The sequence below is a fragment of the Prosopis cineraria genome, unplaced genomic scaffold (genome assembly GCF_029017545.1).
Source record: "Prosopis cineraria cultivar Desert tree isolate PC_DT_omini unplaced genomic scaffold, ASM2901754v1 PC2, whole genome shotgun sequence".
NCBI classification, from domain to species: domain Eukaryota; kingdom Viridiplantae; phylum Streptophyta; class Magnoliopsida; order Fabales; family Fabaceae; genus Prosopis; species Prosopis cineraria.
In genome coordinates this window covers 5,768,703-5,787,674 of record NW_026555333.1, presented here as the reverse complement: position 1 = coordinate 5,787,674, position 18,972 = coordinate 5,768,703, and the positions used below count along the sequence as shown (strand labels likewise).

At 35.0% G+C, this 18,972-nt stretch overlaps 1 protein-coding gene across 1 annotated transcript; it reads right to left on the bottom strand.

Moving 5' to 3' along the window:
• Positions 1-6,700: 6,700 nt before the first annotated feature.
• On the bottom strand, positions 6,701-10,336 carry LOC129301159 (leucine-rich repeat receptor-like serine/threonine-protein kinase SKM1). Its single transcript, XM_054939731.1, has 3 exons — positions 10,123-10,336; positions 7,375-9,994; positions 6,701-7,252 (listed from the first exon to the last, which is right to left on the bottom strand). The coding sequence occupies exons 2-3, from the start codon at positions 9,911-9,913 to the stop codon at positions 6,921-6,923; spliced, it is 2,871 nt and encodes a 956-aa protein (XP_054795706.1). The 5' UTR covers positions 9,914-9,994; positions 10,123-10,336; the 3' UTR covers positions 6,701-6,920.
• Between the last annotated feature and the right edge of the window lie 8,636 nt (positions 10,337-18,972).

Genomic DNA, 18,972 nt, shown 5'->3' with positions numbered 1-18,972 from the left:
AATTATTAAGATCAAATATATATTGTCTAAATTGATTATAAAATAAATTCTATAATTTTTTATAATAAATATAAAATAAAATTTTAAAATTTAGATGGTTGAAGTTAAAAATTTGAATGAGACTGAGACACTATCATGAGCATCATCGTGGATTGTGAACGTGTGCACTGTGCAGCCGTTAAATTGGATTCAAACTCAAATCATTACACAAAAAAAGAAAGGAAAAGGGGCGATAAGTCTCCCAGAAGGAAGAAATCTAATCAATCATAGTTCGTATGCATTCAAACCCACAAAGAACATTTTTATAATTATTTATTAAATATGTGATAATGGTTTTGTTATGGATGAATGTTTGTCTGCGAGTGAGCTTTGTGATTGGGTTATTATGACAAAAATTTGACACCATGATTAGTTTGCCCCCAGACACAATGATTTCATCCTTCCAAACCATTAAGTAAATAACAAAACAAAATAACATAGTTACAATATGTGTGTGTATGTGTGTGTAAGATTCTGATGCAGATTTGAGTGAAGAAATGTGTCTTACAATATAGAATTCAAAAAATAATAATAATAAAAATACAACCAGTCATCAACTGGATGGTTGAATCACAAAATAATTGAGATATGCAAGTTAAAAAGTTAAATAGGAGGAAAAGTAGTTAAAAACTTGGAATTAGGTGAGAACAACCTTGACAGTGGTGTGTGTTCAAGTTTCTTTCTTGCTTAGCTGCATATGGAGGAGGGAGCTTTATCCGTCACAAATTCATTATACTTCGACAAACAGTGCTCGACAACAGCATAATCAAATTCTCCTCACACATTACATGAAAAGGGCTAAAGGCTGGTCCCAGGTCACCCGCCATCAAAGCAAAATATATCACTCCTTCTTCCATCAAGTATAAAATAATTTAAAATAAAATTATGTATATCAATAAAATATAATAACAACTCTTTATAAATTTATTTTTTAAACTAAAACTATAAATTTTAAAAAATGTCCCCATACACTTCATTATTATGTTATAATATCATTTTAATTCTCTTTCTACTTAGAAGAGTAATATAAAAAAAATATCATTGATGAAATTTTATTTTTTTTTAAATTTTCTTATATTCTTGAAAAAAATTCCTCTGAAGTTATATTATAATTTGGGATGGAGGAGCAAGGCAAAACACTAAGGTACGGTATTTTTTTGTTTGAATAAAAGATTAGTAATATTTTACAAGGGAAAGAAGAAAGAGAAAATTGCTCAAAAATCTCTCCTTGAAAGAGAAATTATTCTCAAGGACCAAGCTGAATATAATATTCAAAAAATAGTCTAAGCAAATGATCGAAATACCCTTTCGTGTTGATTAACAAAATTTTAAAAAACATACAAAATCTAATTGCCAAAGCTTTGGACCCTCCACTAACAAGTAACGGTGAGCTTGCTAAAGCTCCAGCACTAGCCAGTGAAAGGTTGCCAATAAAAGTCAGTATGCCTTACTTATATGTAATTATCAAATACTATACTCCCTCCGTTCAAAAATATAAAGCATTTTTTGAGGAGTTGGATATTCAAATATGTAAGCATTTTTAGTCTTTTGAAATGTAATCATTATCTTTTTTTAAAAAGTGTCCCTATTGATAATAACTTTATATTTATTGTAGGATATTTAATAGGGATAAATATGAAAAGATAGGGTTAGTTGGAAAGTAGTTAATTACTTTATTGGAGGTGAAATTAGGTTAAAAATACTTTACAATTTTGAACGGAGGGAGTATGAAAATTCAACAACCAGTGGCAACATAAATGTCAATGCCTATGCCCTTACACGTCGACCCTATAAGCTTGCATCTTGCATCTCAAACCTATCACCTTATACCTTATACCTTAAGCACATACCCTTGCACCCTAGGCCTATACCTTTGCACATAAAGCCTATCACCTTGCACCCAAAGCCTACCACATTGCACCTTGCAACCTAAGCCTATACCCTTACACTGTAAGCTGATCCCCCTTGCACTGTAAACCTATGGCCTTATATCCTAAGCCAATACGTGAAAGTCAAATGTTTTAAGTATATTATATAATATTTACATGTAAATATATGTTTTTCATGTAAAAGTCATATGTTTAGTTTGATTTATTGGAGTCACAGCATCATTTTGATCTCTTCTGAGAAATTGCTCTTTTTTTCTCATGAAAACCTATTGTATACCATGTAATTATTGATAACTAGGGATTATATGCCCTATAATTTCAAGAAACTCTATTTTATACCATGTAATTGTTGATGATTGGGGATCATATGTCCTTAATTTTCATGAAAATCCTAAAAATGATAATGATGATATTAAGAAGTTAACTACAAATGTGCCTAAAAAAGCATACACAGGTAACATAAGCTAATAATGCACATTCATTACATAGACTTAGAACAAACACCTATTCATAAGCAAGTAATATCTTCCTTTACATCTAAGCCACCAACACTTTCAACCAATAGTAGAGGATATAATAGTTACATGAATCCCAATGAAGTTCCCAATTATAGGGATGTTTGAGCTAGTTGCATCCTATAAGGTGATGCAATCTAATTATAAAAGAACATCAAGATTAAATTTATCATATTGATAAGAGCCACAATGTCCTATGGCTATAAATGCAATATAGATATTCTCTATTTCTACATCTGATATGAATATTTCATTATTATCGAGCCTCCCATGAGCAATTCCATACCTACTTTTAAGAGCAATTACATTGAAACCTATGATGATGATACGATCTTCTACATAAACATTATCAATAGAATTTAGAAATGTGAATTGCACAAACATGAGCTATGAAGCTATTAAGAATAATATAGTACTATTAAGAATCAATTCACCTCAAATATTAAGATTTTCAATAATAGAGTAAACTTATAACTATTTGATATCATGCAAGTCTTGACATTATGTTAAGCACTAATTCAACCAAAATTTAAACTAAAGCTTGTGAACAAATTTGTCTAATTAATGTCACTCTGAGCATATGAATCACAAAAGAGTTTATCAAGGATAACAAACTTGGTATTATATGACCAATATAAGGTGAACCTGGAGAAGCATAGATTGAAATATTTTGAATAATTACATTGCTACATCATATCATAAGTCTAACCAAGTTAGTATAACTTCATCCAAAATAAGTGCAAGATCGTTCAAGTCTAGACAAACACACAAACATACTTGTAATAAACTAGATAAATGCTATATGCAGGAGCATTTAAGATTGTAAAACTTGAAACAACTACATATTCAAAGGCTATAATTTCAATTAAATAAGGATGGCTATAGTTTGAGGAATGAGAACTAAATTTGTCCCACCAAACCATTCCCATACCATCAATAGTACCATTATTGCCTAGTAAATTACGTAGAGAAATTATAAACCTTGTGGAAGAAGCAAATGCCATTTAGAAAAGTTGTAAAGAGGATTAGCTGAAAGAGGCAAAAGCTGGTATGAAGTAAATAAACTTGCCATGACCACATCTTCTAATTTGCATCCATTTATTAAGCTTTGATATCTTCCTCTTGAAACTTCTATCATTAGACCATACGAAGGTAAGGGTTCAACTACTCTCCAATAAGATGGATCCTAAATACAGTAAAATCACAAGTAAAAAATTCAAAATTTAGGGGATGGATTCAGAAAAAAATGAAATTCCAACTCAAAAAAAGGATCTAGAATATACCATTCGAGCCCTTGCCAATCTAAAGGCATCCAAGTCTTCCTTAATGCTTGATACCTACTTGTAAATCTAAACCCAGCTTGAATACCCACAAACCCTATAACTTTATGTCTACTTCCAAGCCTTTTAATTCATCTTTGTCTCATAAATCAAAGCCTGTGGCAATGGGTAAGGTCTAAGGAAGATCTAAAGGTGGGGACTAATATCAGAGTGAGAAGTCAAGGATGGATCCAAATCAAGAAGGGTGAGCTTGGTGATCAAAGAGAAGTGGGATTGATAGGTTGGTCGTTTGGAGCGTATGTTGCTTACACTCCAAAATAGGTAAGTTAGCATTAATATAGTACTAGTGGCAACCTAGGTCATTCTTTACTAAGGAGGCTAACTAAGATCAATCAAAGCTAAACTAGTGAGCTAAACTAACCAAGATTTGATTGATTTTTACTAATTGAACTAAATGGACAAATTTAATTAAAAACCTGATTAACTAGCGAAATGGAAATGAAAGTGTTTAAACTTTTTTAAAATGGAGTCCTATGAGTTATAGGATGCTAGATTTCTTATCTATTTTTTTAATTAGGCTTAGGTTAATTTCCACTCTTTTGACCGAACTAAACCCACTTACATAATTTTGCATAAGTGTGCCTTCCTAACTAATACAATTAACTAAATTCTTACACAATTTTGTACAAGTCCCTAATTAATTTCTTAGCTGGGTGTAAAGTGATCAAAATCTCCCTTAGTTTCCCTTAAGTGTAGCCTGACTTATGTTATGCCAAATGCACAATTTTACATACAAGACACTTTATCAAACACTAACCAAACATATTTATACCTAGCCAATGTAAAACATATTCAACACACATAAAACATATATTTATATGAATTACAATGCATTGAAAAAAAATTCTAGCAACTACATAAAGTGAAACTAAGTGGAAAAGCACTAAACCAGTAAGTTAAATATCAATTTTGGTTAATAAAAATAAGATATAAAAGTGTTCCTAATTTTAAGAATAAGATTATATTAACTTAGATTTAATAGAGAGTGGCCATGACTTTCATCATTCCTTGAGACACTTCAAGACTCCTCTTGTATCCTTCCTTCCTAGCATTTCTTGTGGATTTAGCTTTTAGTCATCTTGGAACCCACTTGACTCTTGAGTACAATTCTTCCATCACGGTTAAACCATACTCATAAACATCTTGAGGATTTTGAAGTTAAACTAAGAAAATGAAGCTTTGGGTTTAAAGAGTGAGGTGGAAGAAGAAGAATGGTGGAGTTGGATTGGGATTTTGATGATTGGATTATGAGATATGGAGGACAGAAGGTGAGATAAAGATAAAGATGAAGAACATGAAAAATAATGAAAAGATAACAGAGAAGGTGGATGCAAAAATAAGAGTGAATGAAAGAATGAATGCTAAAAATAAAATTAAGGTAGTTTGATTCAAGTTTTGGGTGAAGGGGCCTAACTCTAGTGTTAAGTAAATGAGTAAAAAATGAGTTAAGATAACTTTATTATTTACCATAGTAGAATAGACAAAAATTCATATAAAAATGTCTAAAAGTTGAATTAAATAAAGCTAAAGGTAATGAAAAATTAAAGAGAGAGGAGATTTAAAATGTGGTACAATGTGTGCAAGACCATACAATGCTTGTATTTTCACCTCAAAACTCAAGTATTTTACCTCTTGACTCATCTATTATTCCAATCTAATAGTTCTCATGTCTCAAATCTAAGGGGTGCAAACCTATACAAATAAATGTAACACGCAAGATTAAAGTTCAAAGCATATGGATAATAACTACATTTTCAATTAAAATTAATTTCCAAAATTGCAACATAATGCAATTAAATAATAAAAACTAATTATGATATCACAAAAGAGGCCTTGGGACGTACCAAATAACCTAAAAATTGTAAGCCCACACATGTACAAAAATACACAAAAATGACTTGGCCCAAATACAAGAAAATAAGTCAATCCGAAACTTTTATTTTTTAAAATTGTCAACTTATAAAATTAATTACTATCAATCTAAAATGATTTTGAGAAATCTAATTGGATCATTATTCTTCTCAACTAAAAATGTATCTTGACTAATTTTCTCAAATATTTTCCTATAGCCAAAATGCCCCCAATGCACCAAATCACACACTTAGGTGATTTTCACAATTAATATAATAAGTATGTAATTTGGATAAATAACATGATTTTTTATCAATAATAATAAGGAAAAGTTGATAACGAATGTGACTTAACATCATCGGAGCCATCTTTGTCGCCTGCTTCAAAGCCTTTAAAATGCAAGTTGGCCAAAACAATGAAAGAGTAATGAGAGAGGGGGTTGGGGAAGATAGAGAGGATGTAGAGGAGAGACAAGAAATGTAGTAAGGAGAAGGAAGACGGCTTTAATTACCATAGCTATGTTTCAGACAACATAAGTTCATAGTGTGAAAGAGGAGAGACAAAGTAAGAAAGAGGAAGAGAGAGAAGTGTTTATTCGTGGTTTCGCTCTTTCATATTTTCTCCATCACAGTACACAATGAGGAAGCAACTAGACTAAATGTATAAGTATATTTTGGTCCATTTATACAATTATTTTCTAGTTAATGCACTGGTCCTTCAATTTGCCTTGGTGTTTGAGAACAATTTCTTCGCCAAGGAGAGATTTTTTAACAATTTTTTTTAAAAGAAACTGTATTTTAAAATTAAAATAATACTCTTTCGATTCTCTTTATAAATCATTTCTATCAACCTTAAAAAAAATAAAAAAATAAAAGTGTGTAAAATATTAAATATGTTTCTATATAATAAATTTAAAAGTAATGTCATATTATTTTCTCTCTCTCTCATGAAAGATAGTTTTAAAAATATCTTTTAAATATTATCTAAAAGTTGTATCGTAACTTATGAATATGATCAAATAAATTTTTTAAAATATATCTTATAAATAAAATGAAGAGAATATAAATTATATTAAAATACATGTGTGAGAGTTCTTTTTCATTCCAAAGAAACCAACTTAAATAACGACATTCATTCATTTACATTTAGTGAATACACACACACTCGGCAGCAGTGTATATATATGTCAAGCATATATATACACATATCCCAAATCAAACAAGACAGACTAGAGGAAAGAAACACCTTAAATGAGGTTAAATCAAAAATAGACGGAGAAGGATGGTTCAGACTAGTGCAAAAGCAGAGAGAACAGCGCCTGTGCAGGAAACAGCTGATAGGGCTCTGACGACGTCGCTTGCGCATGGCCTCGCTATCGGATCCATGGCGGTGCAGTGCTGAGCAAGGTTCATGATCTCCACGACGTCGTTTTGCATCCCTCCCTTCATTCTCGGGCCGACCCACGTTTCGCATTGACATTCCGAATAGCAGAACCGGGCCCATTCCACCATCCCCTCTCCTCCCTCCCCGGCACTTCTTCCCGTCACCATTTCCATCAACATGGCACCGAATCCATACATGTCGCTCTTCTCTGTCACTTCCTTCCCTTCCCTTGCTTCTGCATAATTAATCATTAATGATAAACATATATGAATGGGGAAACGAACGATTAATTCCAAGTTACGTATCAGGGGATGAAAGAAAATATATTAAATTAAAAAGGTGATTTAATTTACTCACCTGGGGCAACGTAAGCGGAGGAAATGAAACCCTTCAGCAATGCCGGAGGGTTCAACTTCAAACGAGGAATGTCATTGCCGTCCACTAAAACGCTTTCCGGTGACATGTCACCAACCAAGATAACCGGGCAACGAGCGTGCAGAAACTTGAGTGCTTTTGCGATCCCAACGGCAATTTTCCGTCGTCTTTCCCAATCCAAATGCCTCACGACTTCACTTAAACTGTTTCCCTGTGCATGCTCGCACAACAAAAATGCTCCTTTACCCGAATGACACACTCCCATCAATTTCAAAATGTTTGGATGCCGCACCTTACCCAATTCCACTACGTCTTCCCAGAAGCTCGACGGAACTGAATTAAAGTCTCTGATTTCTTTCACCTCGAATTGCATGCCACTTGCCATGCACTTCCCTTCGTATGAAACCCAGTTCTTCCCTTTGGAGATCACGTTCCCTGCTTGCGCTGACGATAAAACATCGTCCATGGTGATCACTTCGGCGAACTTGCAATCGAAAAATTGAATCTCCCAGGTACCATCTTCGCTTTCCACTCTCCTCAGCTCCAAACTCTTTCTTCTTCGTGAGCATGTAACGATAAAAGCTGCTAATGCAAACCCCGAAAATCCCACCACAAGCAACAGCGCGACAAACCATGGATTCTTGTCTCTTTTTCTGCACGGTGGTAACCCGCTTGAAGCACCACTGGAACCACCACATAGGTCGTTACCAGTGACTGCGCTTGCATTTATGGCAAGGAAAGCTCCGGTGGCCGGTAAATGTCCGTGAAAGTGGTTGTGGGATATGTTTACCTGCACCAGAGATTCCACTCTGCCTAAATTATCTGGAATTTCACCCCACAATTGGTTATCCGACAAATCCAGTAAGCTCAGAACCGGCATCTGGCCCAGACTCATCGGAATTTGACCAGTGAGCTGATTGTGGCTGACATCTAAAAGCACTAGCTTCCTACAGAGAGTGAGCTCTCCTGGGATTTCACCATATAGCTCGTTATAACTCAGCTTCAGTTGCATCAGCTCCGATAAGCTTCCAAACCCACGTGGAATATAACCAGAAAATCTATTTTCAGATAAGTCCAGTTTCTCCAATTTTCTGCTACCAAAAGTGGTCGGCAACTCACCAGAGAAATTGTTGTCACCCAAATTCAACATTTGAAGCGATGGCATATTCCAGTGCCTATTATCAATCCTGCCGGAGAGTTGGTTACCGGAGATGTCCAATAAATATACCTGTGATAGTTGAGTTAGTTGGGACGGCAATTCACCTGAGAATTTGTTGTTCTGAAGACGAACTCGGCGTAAGCTTGTGCAAGAGGTTAAGCTACTTGGTATTTCCCCTTGAAGGGAGTTGGAGAAAAGGATAAGCTTGTAAAGAGCGCCCGAGCGGCATAAACTATCTGGGATTTTCCCAGAAAGTTTGTTCGTGGAAACGTCCAGAATAGTGAGGTTGTTATGCCTTCCCAAATCTTCTGGAATCTCACCCGTTAATCCGTTAGACCATAGCTGAAGGACTTGGAGGCGAGGCAGAGAAGATATAGCCTTTGGAATCTTGCCGATCAAGTTGTTGGAGAAAAGGTGAAGAATTTCTAATCTCTGAAGCTGAATTACGAGCTCGGGAATCTCACCAGACAGAAAATTATCACTGAGATCCAGCGAAATAAGCTTTTTAAGCTCAAAAATGGACAAGGGAATCCGACCCGTCAGCTTGTTTTGGTAGAGAAAAAGATACTCAAGATCAGTGAGGTTTCCAAGAGAATCGGGAATCCGTCCCGTGAGGTTGTTGTATACAAGATCAAGATGATTTAAATTCTTCAGTTCTCCAATTCCCTCTGGAATCCCACCCGAGAGATTGTTGTAACCGAAATAAATCCACTTCAAGCTCTTCATAAAGCCTATTTTTGGAGGGATTAAACCCACGAGGTGGTTGGAAGCCAAGGTCAAGTACTCTAAACCTGTCATGTTGGTGATAGAATCTGGAATCTTTCCCACCAAAAGGTTCCCTCCCAGATCAACATACCTCAGACTCGCAAGCGATCCAATTTGATGAGATATTTCCCCGGAAAACATGTTGTTCGAGAGATCCAGAGTTTGGATGCGGGAAAACGACAATGGGACAGGACCCGTGAAATTGTTGTTGCTAAGATTTAGGTAGACAAGCGAAGAGGGAGAGAAAGAGATTCCCCCAGATAGCTGATTATCGGAGAGGTCGATGTGTTCAACGTGTGGAAGTTGAAATATGGAGGAGAAGGAGGAAATATTATTGGAGGAGATGTTTTTGGCGGAGAGGTTGATGGCGCCAACGTGGGAGTCACTGTCGCAGGTGATACCGTACCAGTTGCAGATACTAGTGGAAGAGGAGTCGACCCAGTTTGAGAGATAGTGAAATGGATCGTTAATGGCAGCCTTGAACGATAACAGAAGCTCTTCCTCTACTTCCCCATGGGACGCCACAAAGCTCATCGTCATCACTATGAAGACACGCATAAACATGATGCACCACTTAGACTCAGCTTGATGAGCCATGTTTATCGCTGGAGTTCAATCTCCCGATCCCCCTTCTCTGATGATGATCTCTTCGTATCAATCAACTCCTCGGATCCTAAGCTGTGAACATTCCATTCAATGATTAACATCCTTCACTTTTTAGGCAAAAATGTATTAAAAACAAACCAGTGGATTGTAATAATTAACAAAAGCAAAATATAAATATCATGCGACTGGCCCCGGGTTACCTAGGATATCTTCCGTTGCAGAGGAATCCATCAAAGAACATGCCTGGCGACCTGACCAGGTAGAGATTTGTATCTTCACAAGTAAAGCTAGTAGTCAGGGAGTATCTTAGTTTTCTGTTTGAACTTTGACGTTGCTGTGGAATGGAAATAAAATGGCAACAGAAAGGAACAAGTTTAGAGGTGAGGATGAACAAGTAGCTATGTGTATTAGAAAGAAAAGATAAGGATGGACGTGAGGGAGAAGAGCCTCTGCTCAGTTTTAAATAGAAATGAGGGTAGGAAATAGGGGATAGAGTTGGAGGATAATTACGAAAGTGCACCTTCACTTGTTTTGAAGATGCAAGTTTGAACGGGAACGTTTGAAAGGGAACCAGGGACACATGTTGGGAAAAGGCCAAAAGGGCTCTGCTTTTGCCGGATTGTAACCCAAATACTCTTTTTGACTGACTCCCTTGCTGAGACCACTTGGGATAGTGACCACAATTTACTATCTATTAAATCAAATGCATAATGATGCGAGTGTACACGCCTTTGATGTACTGCTTATTTACTAGCATACATGGGTTTGTAATGATGTGGGAAGAGAAAACAGAGACATGCAGATTTTGCTTGTGAAAGCAGTTTAGACCGTAATCAAGGTCAATTGATTACGAAGACCGCCACTATTATATACTGCAAGTTGTTGGTCGATTAGGGACGGATGATTATTTATGTTTGGAAAAGGCAAGGCCATTTGTGCTTCATGGGGCGTGTTTGGCCGTTTTTGGCTTGTCAATACCCAACTGTATTTGAAGTTTTCTGCTCGAATTTTGCTCCGTGGATTGTATATATTAATAATTGAGATTATGAAATCTTTGTGCTCATTGGGCTACTTGCTCATTCCCTGTCAGACCGATTTATGACAAGTCGTTCCTCATCAGATGATTCTTCAAACTCACTCCAAGGACTTAATTGATGGGGATGGCACACGACACTCCAATTTGAACCAGGTCCAGTGTAATTTTTCTATGAAACAAGGGCAAACTCGGCTTGAGGAGCATCATCGGCTCTCTCTCCCTCCCTCCCCCCCCCCTTTTGCTTGTTAGGATTGAAAAGCAGAGTCCTTGATCCTTTCTGTTTCAACTCTGTTCACTGTCACAGTAGCGAGACATAAAAAAAGAGAGAATGAATGAGAAGAAACAGAAGAAAGCACCTTAGATGCGTAGCACCTAATTGAGTTAAAAGCCAGGCAAAGAGGAATGAGCAGAAGAATCGGGACATTAAAGCAGCCCGTAAATTAAAGTTGTTCCTTGTGAATTGTGAACTCGTAAAATCAATTTTTCAAAAGAAAAAGAGAGAGAAAAGCTGAATGCGTGCCATTTTCGCAATTTTCTTTTGGAACTCTGCATGAAACTGTGAGACAAAAAACCGGTAAATGCTTACACCAAAAAAAAGAAAAAAATTAGAGCAGAGGTGAGACGGGAGGGACTAGGAAGTGTGAGAACGCAAAGAAGGTCAAACAAAAAACAAAAACAAAAAAGTTGGGTGTCTTTACGTTACACACGAATACACAAGTACTCGTGCGCACATCAAAGCTTGTTTGATGTTGTGGTTCTTGAAGAGGAAGGGACCCACCGTGTCTTTCTCGAAGGAATATACAGCGTCTGGTCTTTGTCACACTCAGCATGCTTTGCCCCATCCTCCATTTTCTAGGGTTTTACACTCCCCCACTATTGCTTCATCAATTACAATCCTTCACTTGTATATATAAACCTACAATAATGCATATAATTTAGTACCTGCAGAGATAGAGCATGATGAATTGGAAACTGGTTGGGATGATATCATATATAGCGTGATGGGCACTTCCTTGTGAGGCTTCTAACTCTAATTACACCGGCTCGCACCACCTCACAATCTAATCATGTGTGTATTCTTCCAATAACTTTCATATAAAAGCCCATTCCTTGTCAACATTAAAACAATACGCCCTTTGTTTTTGCTTTACTTATACATTATTTCTAAGGTAAAAGTGCATCTGTGCCAATATGCTGCGGAGACCACTACCGTCCAGAACTAGGTAATATAAAAACATAGTGTTTTCACTGATTTAATTTGGACTTGTACGAATTAATATGGCACGCTTTCCAGTGGTATACCCTCTTCTTTGTGTGTGATCTTCGCAACAAAATGGTTGCCTTATGTGTATTCATGGATTACATTTTTTTTTTTAATAAATCATGGATTAGAAATTAAACGTAAATGTCATGGCGTGGACCCAACCCACTTTGCTTAGATTAGGGCCTGAGTGGCTGAATCTCTACTTTTTGAAATTTGTAGGTCTTCGGTGTTCTTAAATTTGGTGGTCCAGTTCAATCACCAAAGACCAAACTTTACTCATTACTTTGATACTCTTTCCAATATAAAATATGAATAATTTTTTTAAAAAAATCATAAATAAAGTTTTTATTTTTGTAAAAATATATTTATTTTTCTATTTTATATTTAGTTTCAATTACAAATACACTTCATGATAAATGAGACATAATTTTATATAAAAATTTAAGTTAGTAAATATAAGAGATAAAATAAAAAAAAATATATGCACTGAATTGTTTATATTTTAAATCAAGATTAGTTAAAGAAAAATGTTTATATTCCTGGCGGAAGGAAGTAAATCAAAGGCACTTTTTCTGTGCTGTGTAAAAGCTTTTGTTCTTTTTCTTTTGGGTTTATGGGTTCTCAGAGAATAAAATGAAAGCCAGCCTCTGAATGTAAATTTTTGAAAGAGCGCTGCATCCTGTAAATGTTAGGTCCGAGGGTCCCCAGAGATAGTGACTAACTCACCAGAGTGGATTAGTGGGCAGAATTATTTGCAGATTGGGAACCACAACCCACATGACAGTAATTCCTCCTTTGATTTTATTTATAAAATAAAAATTTAAAAAAAATTCAATTCTATTTATAAAATATTTGTTAGTTTTTAATGCTCATTTTTATATTTTTTTATTAAATATTTAGAATAAAAATATTAATAATAAAATTTAAAAATGTTTATTAAGAATAAAGGTAAAAACTTATTACATTGTAAAATAAAATTAATAAAATTTAAAATTTTTTTTAAAATTTTAATAAAATATATTAAAAATAATTTATAAGAGTAATTAATTAATCTGTCTCTTTAGATTTTTTGGCGGCTGGGACAGATAAATTTCTTGGGTTCGTAATGCAAAAATGAAACGCATGTGGAAATCCCAATGCGCCACTGGAACCTAATCTGCCAATGATATGATCCGATCCGATCAATCAGATGGGAACAAGCAAGCAGATAATTGAAACAAACTAAAGTTGATTTGTACTGATTAACATCTTAAGGATCGATGTTCAAGACAGGTTCTATCGATTAATAGTTGGGCATCGGGATCAATAATTTGTCTTAAAGGCTCATTCTCTTGTCCCTGCTCCCTCTATCCCTCTCTCTCTCTCTCTCTCACAAACACTCACGCATTTTGATGTTTATATTCGCTCAAGGCTGTTCAATTATTGATGGATGTCGCTGGTCAGGTGAGGAGTAATAAAGATGCCCTTTTTCTGAAGAAGTGACCCCAAACATTTGGGCCAGTAATGAGTTTGGGCTTTGAAAAATAGTAGGTTAAAAAAGACAAAGCACGTCCAATCTAGGGCCCCACGCAAACAAAAGCCAGAACAACAACAATAACATTGGCCTTTTCAGAGGGAACGAAATCTACTTGGCAAATGATCTGAAGCCTAGCTAATAAACTAAATCTACAATTAATTATGATTAGAGAGAGCAGTTAATAACAAGCTAAACAATGGTACATGATGTGAAGCCCAGCTAATACATAAGTCACGTTATTCGGATTTAAATCCTCTGAAATTAAAATATAAAAAGTAAAAATATCTGTGAAGTTTTCTGTTTTGAGTATTTTCTTAATTTTATTTTTCATACAATATAATAAAATATTATCTTTCTTCTTTAAAAAGATAAACTTTACAAAAATTTACAGATCTCAATTTCAAATGATTTAAATCCCGTTATTCATACTGGTGTGTCTCACAGTATGTTAATGTGTTTTGGAGATAAAACTACATATTTTGAGAGTCACTGTTACCGTTACCAAGGATTAGGCAAGGGATCCAAATTTGAAGCAGTGGATGTTTATTTTTGGCCAGGAAGAAGAGGAAAAAAACTAATAAATTATATGACGTTTCAGTCATCATCAAATAGAATGATCGTGAATATACAAAGCCCGTACATGATTTTAACAAATGTTAACAATCCCAAGCGGAATATATAATTTAATTGGAGACTTAGACTTTTGGATGAATGCTCATCATTTGCGAAAGCGTGCGTGAAAAATGATCAGGCCATGGGGTAAAACTCACATGCTGTGGTATATATTAATTAAGAGCTAACAATTTTGCGTGTTACCTCTGGGCATGGTTGGTGAGAATTGCGCAGTGTTTGGGACCATTAACAACTACATCACTTTTCATGATAAACATGAAGTCTATGTCTAGACTCGTGACCACCAAAATCTGGGAATATGAAAATGGCTAGTATATGTATATCCATAAATTGTGCCTTCCTATAATATACTAACCCTGAGCCTATTTATTAGAAATAAGTTACAGTTAATAACTTGTTTGAATTTCAATTGAATATAATTAATTATAAAAATAATTGATTAAATAATTGATTTTACTCATAATTAATTTTATTATAACGCAATCTATTTGAATATTTTTTTTCTACAATTAATTTTAATAGAATTAAAATATTTAAATAATTTATTCAGAATTAATTTTAGTTATATAAATTATAATAAAGGACATTGCTTTTTTAAAATTAAATTATTGAGAATCTAATATTATTAAATTTGTTAAATTTTATTTAAAAATTAAAATATATTAATTAAATTATATATCTTATTAATTATAAAAATTTAAATTATATTAATATTAACAATTTTAATTTATCTAAATAAATAACTCAATATATTTTAGTTCAAATAAATTTAATAAAAGAGAAAGATTTAATTCTTAAATATCAAACATTAATTTTACAATAACTAATAAAGATAATACTATAAAGTTGATGTCTAATGATATTATGAATATGAGTCATATCTAACAAAAATATTAAGCACTACCTAAAAATTTTGACAACATAAAAAATGTTACAATGTTAATCTCTCTCTCTCGATCTCTCTATAGACATTTACAACAATCTTTATAATGATCCTCAATTTAAAACTAAATTAAATTAATTTTTTTTGTACCAATTAATATTTTATTTAAATTAGTTTTATAGTAAATGCTAAGTAGAGGGTGATAGTTGATAGAAACTTATGTTAATAATTTTTTTGAGAATTCAAAATTTAAATTTTACTAAAAAAATAGAAAAGAATAGAGTTTGAATTTATTTTTATTAAATTTTATGCTTTTCTTATAATTTTTTTTTACGCCTTTCGTATAATTTTCTCACATGCCTTTGTAATTCCAATGCAGAAGCTAAGTCTTGTAGCTTATGGAAAAAATCAATTTTTTGGATAAATTGGTGTGTGTGTGTGTGTGTGTGTGTGTCACGAGTATTTGAATTTGGATATGCTCGGATCCTATCTTATCCTTACTGTTTGTTCATGTTTGGCTACTTCTTCTATATCTCTATATTACCGTAAGATATTAGATGCCTCAGCGATCAGTTGGGGTTATTATATGCTTTTTCCATGGAATCAACTAAACGTAGTTCGTCCCCTGCCCTCTTTTCTTTGTAGACAACAGTTCAGATAAGTAGTTCGTGCTTGGTTTTTATCAAATCTATCTTAACAAGCCCAGCAAATATCAAACTAAAATAAGGACGTTAAAACTATTCGAAGAGCTCTGATCAAATGGGGCCCAGAAGATATATCCATTTTTATACGTACTCTAATGGTGAGAGAAACTAATGGCGAGAGCATGTATTGGCATCCGCCAACTCTGCACGCATAATTAACCTAGAAAATTGAGAGATCAGAAGGAAACTAAAAGAAGAAATATGGACACATGGACAAGTCCCAATTAAGACCCAAAGTTCTAAATAGATAAATATATAGAAGTGCGTACACAGGCTACAATATATACTCTAATTCATTATAATTTATTTGCTCAAATACACATTACATGCGTAAAACTACCCTGCCACTATACATCAATCAGTTATCGTAATTTTCATGTGATCAACCAGCTGGTTGTGATTTGTTGTTCTCTATCAGGGACAATGTACTGATGGGGGCTTATTAGTTCTATCCTACTTATTATAACCAGACTGAACTTGAAACGATGCCATGTGTCAAACAATACTATCCCACCACTTTATGCATACGTGCGTATGTATTGATTAATTAGGTTAATTAGAACTATAATGATTCGCTGATCATAAAAGGCCACACGGAAGACAATGGATGCCAAAAAAAGAACTGGAAACTATAATAAGCACAGCAATGAGACCAATGCATCCTGTTTTGCTTCGGAGAGACAATTGAAATTATAGAGTAGAGAGTAAGTATGCTTAAGTATATGTACGCATGAAACAATGAGTAAAAAATTAAGCCTGATTCAGGGATAGCTAGTGCTTCGAGAAAGCTTGGACTTTCTTTTTTCTAAGCTCTTTTTAGCAAAAGCCCTCATAGATAGAGTTAAAGAGAGTTTGGGGTTCAGCCTAGTGGTATTATTATAAGTGAAGCAGAAATCCCTGTGAAAGTTGAGGGCATCTTGCAGCGACAGTTGAGGATCTCTTCCTGCTCTTTCTTTCACAGCAGCAGAACAAGCCCGCACAGCCACTCTCCACAATAGCATTCTTCAACTTCTGAGATGTAAGCTAAGGTACACTCCTCCTTCAGTCCACAACACTTGCATTCTGCTTCCTCCACCTCCTCATCGATACAAGAAATCCTATTAATACTGGCGATCTCTATTTTGCAGTACTTTTCCATTTCGTGTGACACATCCGATACTACCTTTCGAAGCCTTTGCTGCTTCTCTCCCTCCACATCTACTTGCGCCATGTCAGACACAAAAGCTTCAGTTCAACTGTGTGCAGATATTTAAGCAAACAAGCAATACAAAGCCAGACAAGGAATGAGTCCAAAGTTTGAGGTATCTTCTCGGGCGATCTTGTCTATTTATAGCTAGGTTTGAGAACCTTGATTCAAACTATACACAATAGAGCTTGATTACTTTAATATCGGAAAGTGAAGTGAGATAAGGTTTTTTTATAATTAAGGATGCCTTGAGTGTCACACAACCGACAGCAAAAACCCTTTACATGCCAGGTAACGGTATCTGTACTTGCAGAGTCTGCTTTTTACTCGCCATCAATGCGCAAATTGCACCACTAGCCTTGCAATTGATCAACCTAAGCTGAGCAAAAGAGACGCTACTTGCTCAACACATCCTTGTTTTGCTAAACTCTTGCTCGTGATGATTCAGAAGTGGTGCCTGCATGCATGTATTTACTATTTTCAACACGAATTTAACACCCCTTATATGACGCACGCGTGGACATCACTCCATCACCGAGTAAATACATCCATTTCAGCATATTTATTTGTGTGGATGTTGGGGGGGGGGGGAGAATACTGTGACTGTGAGTAGTATATAATCACGGAGCATTTCTGCCATGCATTCAGTCTCCTGTTAATGTTGAGGGAAAAAATTAGATTTAGAATAATATTATCTCTGACGTACCTCAGTGAAAGTAATTAATGAAAAACGATCGCTTTTTCAGTTTTATTTTCAGTTAGTTTTGTCCAACAACTTACAAGGCATTTGGGACAAGCAATTACGTGAATGGAACAGTTACTCTTGGGTGCTATATCCACTTCGAACGTTGGATAGCGACTAGCGCAAAAGATGGGTAGGACTCAAACGTAATACATCGCACAAACCCTAGTTAATTTATGTACACTATTTATCTCTACTGATCTCATTCTTCGATGTATAGACCTCGATCGATACCCCAAAGCATAAGCTAAGTGACAACGACCTCATATGATAGCTATTCCCCTGTGGCCATGGCAACTTGATACAGTAATTTTAGGGTGCTCTTCCGCGGAGAACATCGAAGTCATGAGTCTTGACCAGACCAAGTCCTTACATGCATACATATATATATATTCTTCGGCTTCATGAATAGAAGGTATGAAATATGGTCATGACAACACGATCTATTTTTCTTCTTTTGCCGGTCTCTCTTGTCCTGCTGCTTTCTGGTATATATTTTTCTTCTTGCACATTCCACGACATTTCCGTTCGAGACTAGATGTCATGTGTATATATATCAATAACGGTCAATTTTTTTAATCTTACTTGACGACATTAATTTACCGCAGTAAGCACGGATTCATGTTTCACGATGTAATGTGCATCTTATATTTGTTTTAAACTGACCACTTTTCGATGGAAAATTTAGGCGCGTATTTATGTTTCATGGTGGTATCGGGGTTGGGGTTGGGGGGTGGCTGTTGAATATGAAAATGAAGAAAACCAGCATGGCGGAATCTGTGGGCAGCGGATGAGCGGGAAGAGAGTTTCTCACCTACAAAGCCAGCAACAGAAGTAAGTGCAGTGTCATTTAATGCATCGTGTTTTTTGGTTTCAGAAAAGATATCATTTGTTATGTTGTGTCTTGTCATGTCGCGGAAAATTATCAGATGCGCAGGAAGAAGAACAAATCCAAGATCACGAGGGAAAAGATAACAAGCAGATGCATGTGAGATGCCAAAATAAAGGAGATTGGGGGTACATTCATAGGTTTCTTGAAGGTTTGAAGAAAAAGTTCTGCTTTTGGCTTTATGTACCTATTATATA